The sequence below is a fragment of the Nasonia vitripennis genome, chromosome 4 (genome assembly GCF_009193385.2).
Source record: "Nasonia vitripennis strain AsymCx chromosome 4, Nvit_psr_1.1, whole genome shotgun sequence".
Taxonomy (NCBI): Eukaryota; Metazoa; Arthropoda; class Insecta; order Hymenoptera; family Pteromalidae; genus Nasonia; species Nasonia vitripennis.
Genome location: NC_045760.1, coordinates 24,969,065 through 24,984,286, shown reverse-complemented (window position 1 = coordinate 24,984,286; position 15,222 = coordinate 24,969,065). Strand labels below are relative to the sequence as shown.

Genomic DNA, 15,222 nt, shown 5'->3' with positions numbered 1-15,222 from the left:
AGATTTGAAATGTGAACAATAAAAATATGTTGAGTCATTATTTTATAAAAATTGAAGAGCATGTGAAAAATTTGAGAAAGCAATGCAAATATTGCTATAAAGTAATTGAGAAACTAACGAAAATTTTGAAGATCACAACACGTTCAAACGCACGTAAATAATACATATATTGATTATCATCACGAAGTAAAAATTGGAACGCTGGACGTAATCATCAGTGAACAAAGAAAAACGCGACACGCACGGACACGTGCTTGTGAAAATGTCATGGCTGATAACACAAGTTCATTGAGAACAAAGGGCTGCTGCGATGTAAATCGAAATATTTGCTTACCTATGTAACAAGATTCTTCCCAAATATCGCACAGCTTGTCAACGTATTTTCTCAATAACTTAATGAAAGATAATTAACAATAAGACACTCCGTAGTTGATCAAGCAAAAATGTTAAGGGCAAGCTCTAATTAAGAACACGTGCTCGCGCCGTTGGTCAGGACTAAAGTGATTGTGAACGAGTATTACGAATTCGAAATGAAATCAAGGCGCAAATAACGCAATACACGCGGCGACAGCAGCGCTAGGACCTCTTTACTGCGGCTGTTTTATCGACGCTTGGTACAGCCTGTGAAACAAATTTCGAATATAAGTGAAATGATTTCGTAACAAAATTCATCGTACTAGTAATATCAAATTGTTTTTATTCGTTGCAAAACAAATTAACAACAACGACATTCTAAATATATACATACACGCTATTTTCAAAATTTTCAAAACTTTCCTCACAAAGGTTTGAAAATATTATTTTGCAAAATTTTATTTACATATTGGCAGAAGAAAAATAGAAAGAAATTTTCCTAATTAGCAAGAAATAAAATAGAGTTATTGCGAATAACGCACTTTTGAAAATAAACCTTACTTCAATCTTTTTTCTTTGACAAACAGATCCAATTCGGCGGGATTGTATATTCTTGTGGTAAAAGCAAATCGTGACTCGTGGTATACGGCATGTGCCAATTGGCTTTGTTTTTTTGCGCAGAAATTTCAAAAGCTAGAGGTGGTATAAGTTTAACGAAATGACTCTTGTGCTCCTTAGTGAATTTGTACTGTCGAGAAAGTTGCCATCTCCTAAACATTATCTGAAGATTTACGTCATCAAGCTTGGCTTTGTGTTGTCTCATCAGATCACGAGATACAAAATACGTTTGAGGTCCACTTAGAAGTGTGACATGGAGCAGATAAGGGTCATCCTGAGATCTGTAATAAAAATCATCCATTGATTCCCGACTGGTTGGTTATTTGTAGAGCAATTGTTAATTATGATCAGAGTACTTACATATTTTTTGTTAAAAAGACATCTGCTTTCTCGTGTATAGCTTTCATAGTTTCATTCGACCACCAATTCATGTGTGCTCTACCCATAACTAGAACTCTTTTCCTTCCATTGTAGAAATAGTTAACAACGTTCAATACCTATAAATTAATTTCAGTGAATGATTAACACATATTCAGACATTTTTGGAATAACTTGAGCAATTCTAAGCAACTTACGCTCTGAAGAGAACCAGGTTCATTAGCTTTACGAGCACCATAAGCTACATTTAGTCCATCAATAACAACATCGTAGGGTTTCATTGTTTGAACAAAGAGCAAATATCTTTTTAATTCTTGTGGCGATGATGCACAGAACACGTTCTTTCCTACAATCAAATTACTTAAAACCGAAGTTGACAACAATTTAAAATCACTTTTGCTTAAAGTAGTTGCTTGTAGTACTTGACTGCAATGCGAGCATTCTCCTCTGTAAATTGTAAAACATTCATGTTAGCTCCAAAAGATACGTTCATTAGAAAAGTAACTTTAACGATATTACCTCTTTGAAATTGTAGTTGGTTTTGCAGTGTACCCGAAGGATTCATACAAATTTGTATACTTCATAATGACTTCTTCCGTTGGTTTAATATCATGCTGACCCCAGAAGAGAAACATCTTTTCTATTTCTTCATGTAACTTACTTTTGTCAACTTTATTCAAACAATGAGTCAGATAATCCTTGTAGACACGAGGCTCCAATGGATATCTTTCAGTCACTTCAGTCATTATTGTCCAGCCCATTGGTACCTCTTGGTTTCTAAATGCTGCACTAATGATGGCTGACATTACGGATTGGCCAGGATTGCTAGTAATTTTCATCATTTCTAATAATTCTAGCGTCTCCTTCCATCTTTTAGTGAGTGATAAGGCTAAAATACAGCTGCTGCATGTTTTCGCATCTAAAAGTGGATATTTTTTTCTCAAATTGTCATAAACTCGACAAATCTCTTCCTCTTCCTCAGCAGTAACTGTTTCGTTTCGAGTGTAGAACATCCTAAGATATTCTCCAGCGATGATCAAAGGAATTTTGTAATTGTTACGCTCCAAAAAATGAAAATAATGCATTGCCTCGTCAAGTCTGTTGTAGTACTGACATAGATCGTATATCTTTGAATCAACATTAGTCTCTGTTAAATTATAAGTTTCCAACAAATCTTTACGTGCTGCTGCCCATTGTTCATCTTGCATTATTTCATTGCTTTTCATTTTCTTGATGATGAGTGAATCAGATTCAACGATCGCATTGAAAACGTGTTGGTTGTTGATTCTCCTAGGATTCACTGGGTTTGCTATTACAGAACTCATTGCAACATTAGTGGAGAGCATACGCTTAGCACACTGCAGCATACACGTTGAAGAGCGAATAAAGAGCCCCATCGTTAAACTGTTGGACAGTTCAAAACAAATCTCAGTTACGTATGTACTTATAAAATGAAAAAAATTTAGTTAGTTGATTGAGTGTCTTTGCACAGTACTTACTTGCATTAAAAAACGTGAGCAACGAAACGTGAAAATTTCTTGTGATTGGTATCAAATTGTTGCAGATAATAGAGAGAAAACGATATTATTTGTTGGATGTCCGATTTAAATAAATCATTTTCTCGTAAATTGGTGGTTTCGTTTTCTCTTTTCACCGGATAGATTATAACCTCAATAAAAAGGATTCAAAAAACACACGACCCCGTCAGTACACTGCAGAACCGCGCATGTGTTTTCCTCTCTCGACTATAAGCCTGCAGGTCAGGTTAGTCTCGTATCTGGTGGGCTTTTTACAAACTAAACCTTCGCGTAATCGCGAAATGGCTACAGAAAATAATCGTTTGCATATTTACTCCTAAAAAAAGAGCATGCATAGACCCTGAACAATAATGTATTAAATAACTGGTTAATAAGAAAATAAAACTAACCGCAACGTTCCATTCCTCGCTTTCGAAAATTGAAATATCGTTCCTATCGAAACGTCAAAACGAAATCTGCGATAAAAAATCAACAAACAAATTCTCTTTCTCTTTCTATACAACGAGAAAGATCACACGCACGCGAGTAAGTCGTCGCTCCCTACGAAGAGTAGCACTGTTCAAATTTCCCGTCATAAGTAGCACAACGCATTTGACGCACGCTAAACTAGCACAACTCAAACTTTAAACAACGAATTTCTATAAAAATTTCCCGATTTTTGCGAAAATGTCCCTAACGAACATTTTTAAATGTTCACAATTTACAACTTTTTACCGAATTTAAAATTGTTTTCACAAATACAATAATTTTTTACAAGCATTTTTATAAATTCACTTTTTTTTAAAAAATTCGCGAGTTGTGCTAGTCTTCGCGGGAAATACGTGAGTTATGCTACTCTTGGCGGCATTTCTAAACTGTGCTACTCTTCGCGGCACATATATATCATATATAATAGCGAACGAGCGAAGCTCATGATCTTCTCCGCACGACAGCTGCTCTTATGTGCGCATCAGAGATACGACGTGCGATAAAAATAAAACTCGTCGGAGGCGCAGCTGATAAGCCCAAGTGTATACTTACGGCCGCACACTTTGCTCTTTCTCTCTTCGCTCGGAGTGCGTCAGTCTCTCGGCGGCATTTATCATGGGGGTCCGCTCCTCTTGACATCCATTGCACTCGTGCTTCGCGGGAGCGTGACTTTCGATCGGGCTTTTTCGAGGTGGTACACACGATTATAGACGTGCGTTTACGGACTATTGGTCGACGAGCAGAGCTGGAACAGCTGTGCGGTATACGTGATCGAGTGCTGGAGAGGACAAATCGAGTGAGTATCAATACAATATACAGAAGCTGGATGTGTACGGATGAATTGAATGGATGGTTCAATGGAGAAAGTTTGGATAGGAGTTTGACAGCTGAGACCTCGTGTGCGGTGATCGCAGCCGAATGGCCGTTTTGAACGAATGTGGAATTTTAGTACGGAATAGTCGAGGCTCGATGGTTTGTGTAATAACTTGACGGATTTTTTCGAAGAATAAATATTTTTGGGCTAGGTCAAAGATAACTGCGTGAGCTGAATGCATAGTGCTTGATAACAACGTGAAAAAATCTGGAATTCGAAATTTGCCGAGCGATATGAAAATGCAAGTTTTGTAATGCTGTAGGTTCAGACTTTCCCTTGACACTGATTTTGTAACTTTTCGCTATCTACTCTGTTCGTCTCTTTTATGTGAGGTCGATGTGAAAGTATTTTTCACGTATATTTCGTGCTGTTGAGTGATACATTTTTGAGTTTTTTCTTTCAATGTGCAAAATATCGCCTAAAAATAGGGACCTTACTACTTACTACACGCATTTACATCTCCAACTGTATCAATACAGACGAGTTTTTCCATCTCAAGAGTACGAACAATTTTTCCCCTATAAAATTACACAGCCGTAAATTATTTCAATTGAAAAAATTCCACACTATACTTCAAGTTGTCTATATTAGGCGTCAACACATTATCACATGTCGATCGTACAAAGAGTTTTGTTATTCCCGCCTTTTTGCAGTATCATTAATGTTTTATCGGTAAAACATGTTTCGCACTTTACATTCATTAATTCATAAAAAAATCGTGAAACATTGCGGCACAACTCGATGAGACGACAATTTTTTCCTCTATATCCGGCGAGAAGACCTTATCTCAACACTCGCTTATGGACACAAAATGAATATTTATTCGGGAAATGAGCTTGTCTCGTCAATTTCTCAGTTGAAATTAACGTTCAATTAGCCGGTATACATCGAACGAAGAGAACATTTTCACTACAGACACTATCGGGCTTCCTTAAGTCGGCACTGATATTATATGTTTATTTATCGATAAAAGTCTATGGAATAATACATCGAGTCGCGGCGTTTCGAAGCGAATTTTTGATAAGTTTCGAGACTGATTTATTTTAATATCTTGTTTACGCCTCGACTGAAGCGTTTTCGAGCTATTTGAGTTTTTTTTATAATCAACGCTAAATTACTAAGATTGGTTCTTTTGTGAACTGTACTGTCGTTTCTATACGATAAGTACTCAGTGCAAAGTGCAATTACCTTAGAAATTTTAATGCTGCGGAATTATACTATTTAGCCAGACGTCTGAGCATTATTAAATTTGCGTCGGCTATCTCTTAATCAGTTGAAAATCCCACAGTGTATTTTTATCTTATCGTATAATTGATTTCATTGTGTCATATTCATTCCAATTTTTTTCTTTATTTAGCTGCTAAAAGATATACGAATGAAAAATTGCTAAAAAACAATATGTATTCTGATACATGGGTATGAAAAACTCGACGATTATAAATTGTAACTAATCGAGCGATTTTTCTTTTTCCTACGTTTAATTATATATAATGCGCTGATTCCAGTGAGAACTTGTTTTGCAATAAGTGCAAACAACAGTGGCTAGTGAAATCTGATGATTAATCCCTGACGATCATCGTTACAAAGCAGTTTCTTTGACTCACCAAGAAAAGATTAAGCCTGTACTGAATAGTGAGTGTCGCAGAGAAAAACGTGCAAACTTCGTACAAACATCAAGGGTCAGTGAGATGCGAAATTCGGTGCGATAAGATAAGGCGGATTGTAGGAGATCAGTATTCAACAGCGTTTGTTCGTTTATTTTAGCAAGTTCTTTCGTTCTGATTTTTTTGTCTCGATTCCGAGGAAATCTGCAAAATCATAGTAGGGAGTATTTCGTTTGTTACACTTATTGACGCGCTAAAATATATACTCTTGATAGACTTTTGCATTCTAGGAACTGTGCGTATTGTGAATATTAGAAAGGCATTTTTGCTTCAACATTCAATAATTATTAATGTTTGGTTTGACGTGCTACAGCAATAAATCTTTCCCGCCAGATAAATATCAAGTGGCGCGGTAGCGCCACGAAGGCGAGTTTGAGAAGCAGACGAAGCCGCGGCGCCCGTGACACTATTCTATATTCTATATAAAAAAATGCTTATCGTTACTGTTCGTGAGTTTTTTTGGCTTGTCGGTATGTTTTCTGAGCTAAACTATGATGTCCAACAAAAATATTTGTAGAAGAGCCGTTTCGTTTCATAATAAGCGAGTTTATATATCACGAAAGCTCAAGTAGCAGCAGCAGTAGTAGTACTACTTGAGCATTCGTGATATATATATATACACACACACACACACACACACACACACACACACACACTAGTATTTCTACCTTTTTCTCCAGTGTGGTACGACCGTGAAGTTGTCCGCACAAGCTATTATGTGTAATACACTTGGGTATCGCTTTCCCACAGATTTCTATAAGCTGCGCAAAGTAAATGTGTTTATGCTTGAATTTAAGGTTATGTTTTTGAACAGCTGCTGCACTGTCACTGCACAAACTTTCTGAGTGTTCGGGGTCACTGATTACGGGGCCCAGGAAGTGAATTTCGTGACTTTCCGTGCATACATGCAAATATCGTTTCGCGGTAGCCGATCACGCTCGGTGTCTATAGGTGCCAAGGGTCTTCGATGACGAGGCTGTCGAAATATATTGCGCGCTGTAGACTTTAGTATCCACTTATCAATATCTGCCATGAATATGGTCTAGGGTGACCGATAACAAAGTCATGCAGTGCGCACCGTACTTCTAGTGCAAAAATGTTCAAATCAGTTATGTTTACTGCCCAGGTATATGCGGTCGACAATGTCGCGATCGAGGTAGGGCTCTCCGTAGCTTTCATTGTCTAAGTGTAAAAACTGATTCTAGATACCAAAAGCTATGGAGCGTATCACCAAGACCCTGTCATCGGCGACCTCATGCACCTGGATACAATACACGAGAGATATCGATATTCCCGTAAGAAAAATCCCAGTATCCTCGTAGGAAATTGAGGCTAATATGGCCACGATATGTCAAATTTTATGCCCAGTATAGCCAGATTCTGGGGCATATCGTGGCCATATGTCCCTGTTAACAGGCGACTGTAAGTGGGCATAATATGCCATACAATCATGGCAACCTAACCTTGCACATATTTATGCATATGTACATACAAACATGACCACGCTCAACGCTCACACTGAAATGTACACTTTTTATGTGAGTTTAGATATTAGAAACATTAAGTAAAATTTGTGTGTTCAAGATTATCAACGATGAAGTGTAAAAGTGATGATCCTGACAGATATTCTCTCCCCTGTTAAAAATAAATACATATTTTTTGTGTGTATCTTTCGTACGTACTAAAAACATGTAATTTGCCTGGTAATACGTATTAAAAATATGTACTGATTTGGGACTGACTATTTAAAATATATTAAATATAAATATAAGTATTTGATGTGGCCATAAATGGAAGTACCATAAGGATAATAACACCATTTATGGCCACATTAAATACTTATATTTATATTTAATATATTTTAAATAGTCAGTCCCAAATCAGCACATATTTTTAATACGTATTACCAGGCAAATTACATGTTTTTAGTACGTACTAAAGATACATATAAAAAATATGTATTTATTTTTAACAGGGTCAATTCAGTGTACGAGTCAGTCGCAGACAGCATCTATCATTATATTGCCTTATATGCAGTGTATTCATGCAAGATATTTAATTTGTGAGATTATCACTTTTACACTTCATCATTGATAAAATCTTGAACACACAAATTTGCCACGATATGCCACAGAATCTGGCTACTGGGCATAAAATTTGGTGGAGAGATCATGCTAGCATGTATCCGTGTCTCTCAAAAATGGAGAGGGATGTATTAAGCTTGCTTGCAACTTCTGTGCCAGTCGAGCGCCTTTTTTCTGAGGACGCTCTTGTGATGACAAATAGAAGGGCATGTTTAAAAGAGGACGCAATGCAAGCTTTAATATGCCTGAACTCATGGATGAGATGTTCTCTTCAGAAAGAGATTTGCGAGATTGATTTTTGAGTTCTACAATTGAGTTTTAGTTTAAGATATTCTAAAGTTTATAGAAAATTAAGTTATTTATTTTGATATTGTAATAAGTAATTAAGATTATAATGAATAATAAGAAAAGTTATAATACAATTAGTGCATATAACAATATAAAGCTTGTGTTATTTACTTTTAATATTTTAATAATAATAAAAAGACAAGACAAGATCAAGAATAGTCTTGAGATCTTGTGAAGTACTAGCACTACCTGAACCCTATCATTATGTATTTTATTTTTAGAACAAGTTTTAGGTATTTTAATAAGATCGCTCAAAAAGACATGAAATCTCTAAACTAAAAAAACTTGACCAAAGTAAAAAGGTTAGGCGCGTTTGATGTTTTGCGTATCATTGGCATGTCAATAATTTTGTTTATAGTGAAATTACATATTAAAAAAACAACTGAGATCAATTATAAAAAGTCAAGTTTACAATCATATTATTTTATTTATAATACGGAAAACAAAAAATCATTATGTTTAATTGAGGTCTGAGTCGAATGATTGGTAATTTAAACTTAAGTAATATATTGATCAATTACAAATAACTCAAAAGATATTTACTACGTAACTTGCCATGCCCCTCACATTTTGTTCATGGTACATACTTGTTCACGGAGTGGTCTTATTGTAAGTGTACCTTTCTGCATATTTTATTTGTGTATATAAATATAAAATTCTTATTTTAATAAAAGGAAATATTTTAAGTGTACAAGTATGTACCATGAACAAAATGTGAGGGGCATGGCAAGTTACGTAGTAAATATCTTTTGAGTTATTTGTAATTGATCAATATATTACTTAAGTTTAAATTACCAATCATTCGACTCAGACCTCAATTAAACATAATGATTTTTTGTTTTCCGTATTATAAATAAAATAATATGATTGTAAACTTGACTTTTTATAATTGATCTCAGTTGTTTTTTAATATGTAATTTCACTGTGAACAAAATTATTGAAATGCACGATAATACGCAAAAAATCAAATACGCCTAACCTTTTTACTTTGGCTAAGTTTTTTTTTTAGAGATTCTATATTCTCGATTTATCTTCTATATTCAACACGTATCTCATTGTGCTGACTCGAAAGATAAATACCGGTTAGCACCGGAGGAGCTCATTGAATTTATCACTGAAATCTTGATGTTTTGATTTGTTGATTTTTTTCTTTTCCGTACGCGATAAATTATGAAAGGAGTAGGTCTAAGAGCTTAAACACGTGCTTCATTACCTTCGTATTTCTTAGAGAGAAAAAACAACATTACGGAACGAATATACTCTCATAACGTTTTTGCTGCGTTCCTAAAAAATTCTCAACAAATTTACAATTATTTTCAGCTTTTTGCGAGATTCTCCGACAAAAATGGAAAGCTACACCTCGGATTCGAGTGACTCGGACTCCAGCGCCAAGACCCTGGACTTGTCCTATCTGATGCTGGACTCTCAGGTCCTTCACGAGCACTTCATGTGTACCCCAGCACCGGAGAACGTGGAAACCCTTTTGCTCCACCAGAATCGCGTGAGTCATCTGCCTGACAGTGTCATCCGTTTCACGAACCTGGCAACCCTCGATCTGTCCAACTGTGGCCTACAAAGGCTGCCGGATTTTCTGTCCCAACTCGGACAGCTGGTCAGTCTCTCGGCGAAGAACAACGGACTGACTAACGATGCCCTGCCCAAGAGTCTTGAAGGTCTGCCGGATTTGAGAGAGATCAATCTCAGCGGGAATAGGCTGACGGAGTTTCCTGAGCAGGTGCTGGATCTGCCTGGACTCAGGTACCTCTATCTCGGCGGTAATCAAATCAGCGAAATTACGAAGGATGTTTGGAAGATTCAGCGGTAAGCTTTTCATTCTTGCTGCTCAAACGTATTTTTTCTATTGAAAGTAGTTAAATTTCGTTGCTAAGAAAACATAAAATTTCAGAAAATATAAGCTATAGAGTTCTACAAAATTCCTTGTAGCAATATAATCCCAAGCTTTGCACTCATGTTTGGTAAAAAAAAAATAGAAAGGTTCAAATTTTAGTGCAATTTTTGTAGTAAATTAGTCAAAGTATTGAAAATTAATAATTTTAGAAGGTGATTAAACTTTTGCTAGTAAGTAAGCTTACTTTTAACTATTACATTATAAAAATTGTTCAAAATTACGATTTTTTTTACCAGAGTGCAATTTTGGGAAAATATTACAATGACATAATAGTATATTGTGCAACAGGGGAGGGAGAGATATTTCTAACGAGGGTGTGATTTGAGCACAAGTTGGAGTCGAGGGCGCCGAAGGCGCCCAAAACGAAGAGCACTGCTCAAATCTCACCCTAGGTAGAAATTGCCCTGTCCCCTTTGTTATACACTATATTTTTTTTTGACAAGTGCCTGTAAAGACCCGTTTTTATGCATATAGAGTGAATGGTAAGTTGCGCATTTTGAGACACGAATATTTTTGACACCGATATTTTATTATTTTACTACACTGAAAAACTCCACACAATCACAAATCTATTGTTAAATAATTTTTACAACAATAGGTTTTGTGATTGTGTAGAGTTTTGCAGTGTAGTATACTATATTATGACACTGTTGTGGGAGATGGTTTTCTACCTTGCTCGAGGTTTTTCGCATGAGCTTAGCTCGTGCGAAAATCGAGCAAGGTAGAAAAACACCTCCTACAACAGTCTCATACGATATTTCATAGCACGACCACCTCAAAATCGACAATAAATTTAGCATTTTGATGTTAGCGCGCTATAAAAATAATAAACAATAGGTGTAGAGAATACCTGTGTAGAATTTTTTCGTATAGAAAATAGTATATTACGATACGTGTGACTTAACGCCTATCTGTGACTAAAGAAGTCCTTTTTTGCACCGTGTTTATCACACCTCACGGTGCAAATAAGGACTACGTTAGTCACGAATAGGCGAGACTTGCGGACTTTAGCAGTCTGTGCTATAAAATTGTATACGATACTCGCTACGCACGGGTGCTAACTGCGCCGTGTAAAAAAGAACCATTTAAGTCACACGTATCGTAATGTACTATTATTATAGCACTGCGTGACCTAAGTCCGCGTTTATGTCAACCGGGCGCTAACCTCACAGTGCAGTACAGGACTGCTTATGTCACGGGTAGTTGTGACATAGCGGACTTAGGGCAGGCAGATGCTATAGAATAGTTATACGATGCTACAAAATTATGTTATTTACCAAAAACTTCAACCCAAAAACAGTTTTTTAGATTCTTTCTATGATTCTAATTCGAAAATGTTCCTACAAGATTTTCTGAAAAAGGCTTTGTTTTCGAGTAAAAGAGTACTAATATCCAATTCTCAATTTTATCAAACTTGATCAATTTTTTAATTAAAAAACAAAGCTTTTTTCAGAAAGTCTCATGAGAACATTTTCGATTTAGAATCATGTAAAGAATCTAAAAAAATGTTTTCTGGGTTGAAATAACATAATTTTGTTGAATATTAACAATTAATTTGTTAATAACAAATTACCTGACCACTTTTTGGCAATCCACCCTCGAAATTCGTGTTCAGGAGGCAAAAATACATAGAAATAACCTTGGTGATCTACGGGCCATTTAAGTCCGACGAAAGCGCTCAGCGCCTAGACTATACGTCACACGCATCGTAATGTACTATTGTGCAGGGTATTTATGTGTACAGTTTGTTCGGTATCCGAAACTGACGCCAAACAAACTGTAGACATAAAAACCCTACATTGATTTTTCACTATTTTACTACACTGTAAAATTCTACACAAGCGTATAACCTATTGTTGTAACAATTGTTTTGTTTTGAATACTTTTATGTGTTTTTATGTATACAGTTTGTTCAGTGTCACAAAAATAACCCTACACACTACACCAAATCATTCTACACATATATTTGTTACACAGATATGTACTACACACAAATATCCTACACGTATTTTTTACTACTCCGCAAAACTCTACACAAGCGTATAACCTATTGTTGTAAAAATGATCTAACAATAGTCAATAGGTCATGTTATTGTGTAGAGTTTTACGGTGTAATAAATTCTTCGAAAATGCGTGTAAGATATTTGTGTATAGTACATATCTGTGTAAAAATTTTCTGTGTAGCATTTTTATGTTTAGACTAATTTGGTGTATCGTGTATAGGGGTTATTTTTGTGTAGAGTTTGCTCAGGTCCTTGCAAGTTGCAATACAGGCAAAACATTCGGCCCTGATTTAACCCGTAAGGTTTGATTTTTATCGGAATGGAGCTCTTCTTATTTCTAGGAAGATTTTTTATTTTTGGAGTTAATTATCGGCCCAACTTTCGTCAGGCACACAAAAAATTAGTCGTTAGACTCATCAAGTGTTCCCCTCCACGGAAATCTTTAGTAAAAGGCGAAAGATTTATGCGTGTAATGAAGGGAAACCAGAGTGACGATACACTGGGTGCCACTCTATTATATGCCTTCCAAAACGCTATTTCTCTTGTGGGTATCAAAGACTGTCAGCCACCTAGTGGCCCAGTTATGGAACTAAGTGCATTTTGGCGCGACCGCGCGCGCATGATGGCGCGAAATTCAAATGTGTGGTTTTACAAGAGTTCAACTCACTACATTACATTGTTAATAACTTGAAATATAACGAACAATTTGTTTAAAACAATTTCGATAGATTATCCATTTAATTATATTATGCTTGTTAATAGTGTGTGTGTATGTATATATATATATATATATATATATATATATATATATATATATATATATATATATATATATATATATATATATATATATATATATATATATATATATATATATATATATATATATATATATATATATATAACTTGAAATATAACGAACAATTTGTTTATTGCAAAATATCGAATCAGCTGTAACTTTTTTTATCTAGCTTACAGGTCCTGTCAATGGGAGGCAACAGGTTGGCGGAGGTTCCGTCGACGCTAGGACAACTTACCGCTCTACAAGCCTTAATACTCTGTGATAACATGCTCGAGAGTCTTCCGAGTTCCATAGCTAACTTGAAGAACCTGAAATCCTTACTTTTACACAAAAACAGACTTCGAACACTGCCTACCGAAATCATAACTCTCAAGTGTCTGACTGAGGTATGTGCAACTTATATATGTGCATACTTATATAAACGAGACATTTTAATTTTACGTCAAACATAACTTGCAATAACTGTATTTTCAAATACGCAGCTGTCGTTGAGGGACAATCCTCTTGTTGTGAGATTCGTTTCGGACATGGCGCACAATACACCGAGTCTTTTGGAATTAGCCGCCCGAGTCGTCAAAACCAACGAGATCCCGTACAGAGAAGAAGACTTACCTAGAAACTTAATTGATTACCTCAACAGCGGTCATCGATGCGTCAACAATCGATGCAAAGGTAAAAAAAATGTTTTTGTTCAAAAATAAAATTGTCGGTCGATTTATCACGACACTTTATTAAGATAATCCAACGCGAGCATATGCAAGCTCACGTGACGAGACGTAGCTTGTTATTAGAGCAATTAGATAAGCCATAATATAAGTTGTTGAAAAATTCGCTTTATCTAGGCTATTATTGAAACGTATGGAAATCAAACCAACATACGCGAGCTCAAGTGTTACAAATAGCGAGATAATAAGCTCGCAATGGGACTAGTGGACGAAAGAATCGCCATAATATGTGCCAGTTAGCAATACACTTAATTTTCTTTCTTTTCCAGGCGTTTTCTTCGACAACAGAGTGGAGCACGTGAAATTCGTCGACTTCTGTGGCAAGTACAGACTGCCTCTGCTCCAGTACCTCTGCAGCAGCAAATGCATCGGTACTCGCGAGGGTGAGGAGGAGGCCGTCAGCGGAGCCATGATCCGCAAAGTCCTACTTGGTTGAACAAGCCAAGATACAGTCGCCAAGACTCAGTGATACTATTTATGTAACATTTGTCCGAAATTATTTCTTTTTTTTTCCAAGTGCAAATGAGATAACATTGCACCGATGTGTCGTTGTGGATCGAAAGTCCAACAGTATGTGACTCGATGCTGGAAGATACGTGTACCGAATAATTATTGTAAAATTTACATGCGACTCTTTGCGCTACAGACGAGTTTGCGTCGGATGATCTCAAGGGTTGTTTTTTAATGATTATTTAAGCACGAATAATAAAATGCTGCGTCGAAAAATCGACTACTGACTTTTCTTTCCGTCATTCCTGCTGATATAATTCAACGAAAATCTATAGGATTAAATGAAGCAACGCTCTTTCGTAATTAACGTTATTGTTAATATTTTTATTGTTAATTAAACCACAAAAATGTACAGTAATAACAGTGCGCGACATGTGAGACGCGACCGATCCTCGCATTAACACATTTAATAGTATGCTACAAATATGTTGTATCAATATATATATATATATATATATATATATATATATATATATATATATATATATATATAATGCGATCATTGTGTGTTTTGTCATTTTTTCCTTAATTTTTTTTACTGTTTGGTTGCTTGCTTATTTGTTACCATTTCTTCGCCTCTATTTTTATTTGTCGTTACGTCTTTGCCATTTTTTTTTTCTAATAAATTCGTCACTGTTTCTCAATTTTCAGGTAGTTCGCCATTATAATACTTGCCTCCGTAAAATTGAAGGAACTTCGAATAAAAGAAAAGAAAAACAAAACTCTTAGACACTATTATCAGCTCATCTTCAGAAGCTATATGGAAATTTGTCTTTATTTTCTTTTATTTTTTATCGAGTAAAATTGTTGCATGCGCTGTCCTCTCGCTACTTCTTTCGTTACTCTGGCTATCCCTCGTGAATTTTATAAACTATTTATTTGCAGGGTGCCTATCGCGATCATTGATAGCCTTGGTTCCCTCTGACTTTCTACTTTATGTATGCCAC

The 15,222-nt window shown here is 35.8% G+C and overlaps 2 protein-coding genes and 1 non-coding gene across 8 annotated transcripts; 1 reads left to right on the top strand and 2 right to left on the bottom strand.

Annotated features, from left to right (window-relative positions):
* Positions 1 to 674: 674 nt before the first annotated feature.
* Positions 675 to 3,739, bottom strand: LOC100119811 (mitochondrial ribonuclease P catalytic subunit). Of its 2 annotated transcripts, none has more exons than XM_001603477.6 (6): positions 3,278 to 3,739; positions 2,850 to 3,204; positions 1,870 to 2,754; positions 1,548 to 1,797; positions 1,333 to 1,469; positions 675 to 1,253 (listed from the first exon to the last, which is right to left on the bottom strand). In XM_001603477.6, the coding sequence occupies exons 3-6, from the start codon at positions 2,745 to 2,747 to the stop codon at positions 917 to 919; spliced, it is 1,602 nt and encodes a 533-aa protein (XP_001603527.1). In that variant the 5' UTR covers positions 2,748 to 2,754; positions 2,850 to 3,204; positions 3,278 to 3,739; the 3' UTR covers positions 675 to 916. The 2 variants fall into 2 exon arrangements, with proteins under 2 accessions (XP_001603527.1, XP_032455503.1); XM_032599612.1 differs by having other exon boundaries at positions 2,850 to 3,173; positions 3,278 to 3,424.
* Positions 1,077 to 14,495, top strand: LOC100117768 (leucine-rich repeat-containing protein 58). 5 transcript variants are annotated; one of them, XM_032599613.1, is made up of 6 exons: positions 6,648 to 7,020; positions 7,100 to 7,189; positions 9,647 to 10,147; positions 13,210 to 13,426; positions 13,523 to 13,712; positions 14,035 to 14,495. In XM_032599613.1, exons 3-6 carry the CDS (start codon positions 9,672 to 9,674, stop codon positions 14,199 to 14,201), a joined length of 1,050 nt encoding a protein of 349 aa, XP_032455504.1. In that variant the 5' UTR covers positions 6,648 to 7,020; positions 7,100 to 7,189; positions 9,647 to 9,671; the 3' UTR covers positions 14,202 to 14,495. The 5 variants fall into 5 exon arrangements, with proteins under 5 accessions (XP_032455507.1, XP_031786619.1, XP_032455505.1 ...); XM_032599616.1 differs by lacking the exons at positions 6,648 to 7,020; positions 7,100 to 7,189 and adding an exon at positions 1,077 to 1,286; XM_031930759.2 differs by lacking the exons at positions 6,648 to 7,020; positions 7,100 to 7,189 and adding an exon at positions 3,049 to 4,152.
* LOC116417500 lies at positions 12,610 to 12,730 on the bottom strand. Its single transcript, XR_004227750.1, has one exon. It is a non-coding gene; the product is annotated as a U5 spliceosomal RNA (small nuclear RNA).
* Positions 14,496 to 15,222: the final 727 nt, after the last annotated feature.

Excerpts from the sequence above, each read along its gene's own strand:
- LOC100119811 (XM_001603477.6), bottom strand. The coding sequence starts at position 2,747 with ATGGGGCTCTTTATTCGCTCTTCAACGTGTATGCTGCAGTGTGCTAAG. Across the intron at positions 1,798-1,869 it reads CCAACTACAATTTCAAAGAG|AGGAGAATGCTCGCATTGCA; the intron begins GTAATATCGTTA and ends TACAATTTACAG. Across the intron at positions 1,254-1,332 it reads GTCTTTTTAACAAAAAATAT|ATCTCAGGATGACCCTTATC; the intron begins GTAAGTACTCTG and ends TTTTTATTACAG.
- LOC100117768 (XM_032599616.1), top strand. The coding sequence starts at position 9,672 with ATGGAAAGCTACACCTCGGATTCGAGTGACTCGGACTCCAGCGCCAAG. Across the intron at positions 10,148-13,209 it reads GATGTTTGGAAGATTCAGCG|CTTACAGGTCCTGTCAATGG; the intron begins GTAAGCTTTTCA and ends TTTTTTATCTAG. Across the intron at positions 13,427-13,522 it reads CTCTCAAGTGTCTGACTGAG|CTGTCGTTGAGGGACAATCC; the intron begins GTATGTGCAACT and ends TCAAATACGCAG.